General features: G+C 42.3%; 1 protein-coding gene across 1 annotated transcript; it reads right to left on the reverse strand.

The window, feature by feature from the left end:
- Positions 1-819: 819 nt before the first annotated feature.
- Positions 820-1,788, reverse strand: OR10S1 (olfactory receptor family 10 subfamily S member 1). The gene has a single exon (XM_005895490.2). The coding sequence runs from the start codon at positions 1,786-1,788 to the stop codon at positions 820-822; it is 969 nt and encodes a 322-aa protein (XP_005895552.2).
- Positions 1,789-3,889: the final 2,101 nt, after the last annotated feature.

The following is a 3,889-nucleotide window of genomic DNA, read 5'->3' on the forward strand; positions in this document are numbered from 1 at the left end:
TATATTATTTAGCCTGCATAAAATTCTACCAAGTAGTTAATTTTAATCTTACTATATTAGAAGAACACACTGAAACAGCAAGTTATTATAAAATATGCACAAGATTTTATATCAAATGACAAGTGGAATCAGGATTCGAGTACTGGTAGTTCCACCTGATGTCAAGGTCCATGTCTTTCTATCACTAGTTATAAACCACCTGGAGTGGGAAAATAAAGACAATGACACTTTCTAAGCGACCTTGGGCAAGTTTTCTCCTAATAGTTGTATTTTATCATCCTAAAAACTGTAGCTTCTTCTTTTAAACTGGAGATACATAGACAAACATTGTCTATACTATACTTTAGTAACCAGCATTTTAAAATATGTTATATTTAACACAATTATTTCATAGTTAAAAAAAGATATACTTGCTAAAATAAATGAGGCTGTGAATAGCATTTCACATACCTCTGAGCCATAAAACCTAGGTGGTAGAGATTTTCTGGGATCACCCGATCCAGCCCTTTAGTTTTCTGCATGCCAGGAGGCATGGCAAGATCTTCGTTCCCCGACCAGGGACTGAACCTGCATCCCTTTCAGTGGAAGTGGAGTCTTAACCGCTGGATCGCCAGGGAAATCTCCCAGCCCTTTGGTTTTAAAGATGAAAAGTTTGTGACAGATATTGACACCAGTCAGTTGGCTGAAGTGAGGGGAAAAAAGATCTTGGCTGAGCTGAAACTCAGTTTTTCTCATTTCCACCTGAATGATGCTCCTTTCCATTTTGACACGGAAATAGACGCTTTCTTGGCGGGCAAATGAAGAGAATCGCAGTGTAGGTTAGCGGAGCAGGCTGCCTGCTGGAGAGTCTCTGGAGCCTTGGCCCAGAAGTCTTCGCAGAGCCTGCTTCACCTCTGTGTTCCGCAGGGTGTAAATGAAAGGGTTGAGCATGGGAGTGACTATGGTGTAGAAGACGGCAGGGGCCCCAACGCCTGCCCCACTGGAGCGAGGCTGCAGGTAGATGCAGACCGGGGGCATGTAGTACAGGAGCACCACCGTGAAGTGGGAGATGCAAGTGGAGAGGGTGCGCTTCCTGCCTTCCGCTGTGCGGATGCGCAACACCGCTGCGGCGATGAAGACGTAGGAGATGACGATGAGTATGAGGCAACCTGCAGCCACAATGCCAATGTTGGCAAGCATGACAAGCTCATTGACGGTGGTGTCTGCACAGGCCAGCTTCAGCACTGGCGGGATATCACAGAAGAAGTAGGCGATGTGACGAGGCCCACAGTAGAGCAAGTGGAAGGTGAGGCAGGTATGGAGTGCGGAGTGCACCGCACCCATGGTCCAAGTGATCCCAGCCAGCCCTGCGCACATCCGCCTGTTCATGGCCACCAAGTAGTGCAGGGGTCGGCAGATAGCCAGGTAGCGGTCGTAGGCCATGACCGTGTACAGGAAGCACTCGGTGCTGGCCAGGAAGTGGAAGCAGTAAAGCTGGATAGCACAGCCCTCAAAGGAGATCACCTTTCCATCCGGAGTGAGGAGGCCTGCCATGACCTTGGGCACTGTCACCGTAGACAGACATGCATCTAGGAAGGAGAGGTGCGCCAGGAAGTGGTACATGGGGGAGCAGAGGTGAGGGTCAGAGCCCACGGTGATGAGAATGAGGAGATTCCCAGTCACGGTGATGCTATAGATGAGGAGGAAGAGCAGAAAGAAGAGGCTAGGATGTTCAGCTGTGTACATCAGACCCTCCAAGAAGAAGAAGTCCACCACGGTCTGGTTGGGGTCTTCTGTCTCCCTGATCATCTTCTCAGGCAGGAGAGGACTGACATCAGCAGACAGAATAAGTAGCCATTTGCCTTCCCTGAAGTGTCATTAGCCAGTTGGTTCATGTCATGGATATACATGTTCAGTTAACTCTTTTGGCCTGTTCTGGTGTTTTCTTGCTGCCCTTTCAAAATGAGTCTTTTAATATGGGAAACACTGTCTTTTTGAGGCACACAAAGAACTGTAAGGATTATTTGGGAAAAGTACACTCCCTAAAAATGGCAAGAAAAATACAGATTATAAATCTTACTCTCATGGAGCCTATATATATATATATATATTTTTTTTTTTTTCAGAGTTGGAAACTGTGGTTCCTCTGCTCCCCTGATTTACTCTGCTGTACTGCATATGTGGATGACCAGGTTCTTATTGCTTTGAGTCATCAGGGAGTCACATCTCATCTTCCGGGAGACTTGTCCAGAGTCTGGGAGCTATTACATCAGCCAGGAACACAGCAGTCCCATGCATTCTTCATCCAGAGGGAGTTCTTTAGCCACTCACAGTCAACTCTCAAGTGTAGGAAGATGAAGCCTTAGAGAATTGAGTTAATAATTACCACAACAGATTGTTCAGTTTCATTTCATTCTCTTCCTGTAAACCTTTATTTCAGCCTTTTGGGAAATGTTTTCCTGTTCCTCTGTTTTTAAGCCTAAAATGAAATTTAAGTTTTCTTTAATTCTTTCAATCTGTTAACTCTTAAACCTAATTAGATGTTAAATTATATGAAAATTTTCTTTAAACTGCTTATTTCTGCTGTACCTTCAGTTCTATAGGTTTTACCTAAGACTTCCTCTGCATATTTCATACCTAAATTTACACAAAGGTGTTTTATGTCTTAACTCTCAATTCTCTAATATATCAAATGTTCTGTATTCCACTTTGTCAGTTTTCTTAAAACAACATGTTTAATTTCTCTCTCCCCTTTACTGTTCCTCTCTAAGGCATAAATTGACTCTCTTTTCAATATGCAAAACTATCTGCAAACTAATTCCATTATAAGCACAAAATCTTTATCTTCTGCAGTCCCAAGAAGAAACTTCTCTTATCTAGGGTTGCTGTCTACCTTTTCACAATTTGCCATAATCTCCCCCTGATCTCATCACAGCATTCCATCTTAGAAAGTAAATGGAATTCTTTTCGTCTCTGCTTTCACTAATCTACTCTCTATGGCTAATTTTGAACATTAATTCCTCTAGTTTCCCTTTATAAATAATATTTTATCTCATACTACTTTATTCATTCATGAAATATGTAGTATTCAGGATAATTATTAATAATAATTAGACCAAAGTACATGCTTATGTATTATTAATAATTATCCTAAATACAGTATGTTTCATGGATGAATAAAGTTATGTGAAATAAAATATTTATAAAGGGCTTCTAGAGGAATAAATGTTCAAACTTAGCCTTCTTTGGACTTAGTGTTCCATGGGCATATGTCATGTCTTTCAAAGAGAAACATAGAGAAAATATCTTATGCCTTATTTAGTTTCTTTTTTAAAAATTTATTTTTAATTGGAGTATAATTGCTTTACAATGTTGGGTTTAGTTTCTGCTGTATGACAACATGAATCAGCCATGAGCATTATATACAATCCCTCCTTCTTGAGCCTCCTTCCCCCTACCCCTCATTCTGCCCCTCTAGGTTGTCACAGAGCACTGGGCTGAACTCCCTGTGTTACACAGCTCCTTATCTAGTTTCTGATTAATGTTTTTGGTGTAGAGAAGTAGAAATAGCAAGGAGCCAAGTTTATTTGGATGCTTGTAAGCTTAAGTTTAGAAGGAAATGGCAACTCACTCCAGTATTCTTGCCTGGGAAATCCTATGGACACAGGAGCCTGGTGGGCTACAGTCCATGGGATTGCAAAAGTCAGACACAACTTAGTAACTGAACAGCATTTAAGGGCTTCCCAGGTGACTCAGTGGTAAAGAATCCATCTGTTAATGCAGAAGATTCAGGTTCAATCTCTGGGTCGGGAAGATCCCCTGGAGAAGGAAATGGCTACTCGCTCCAGTATTCTTCCCTGGAGAATCCCGTGGACAGAGGAGCCTGTCGGGCTATAGTCCATGGGGTCAC

Source organism: Bos mutus, chromosome 29 (genome assembly GCF_027580195.1).
Source record: "Bos mutus isolate GX-2022 chromosome 29, NWIPB_WYAK_1.1, whole genome shotgun sequence".
In the NCBI taxonomy this organism is placed as follows: Eukaryota; Metazoa; Chordata; class Mammalia; order Artiodactyla; family Bovidae; genus Bos; species Bos mutus.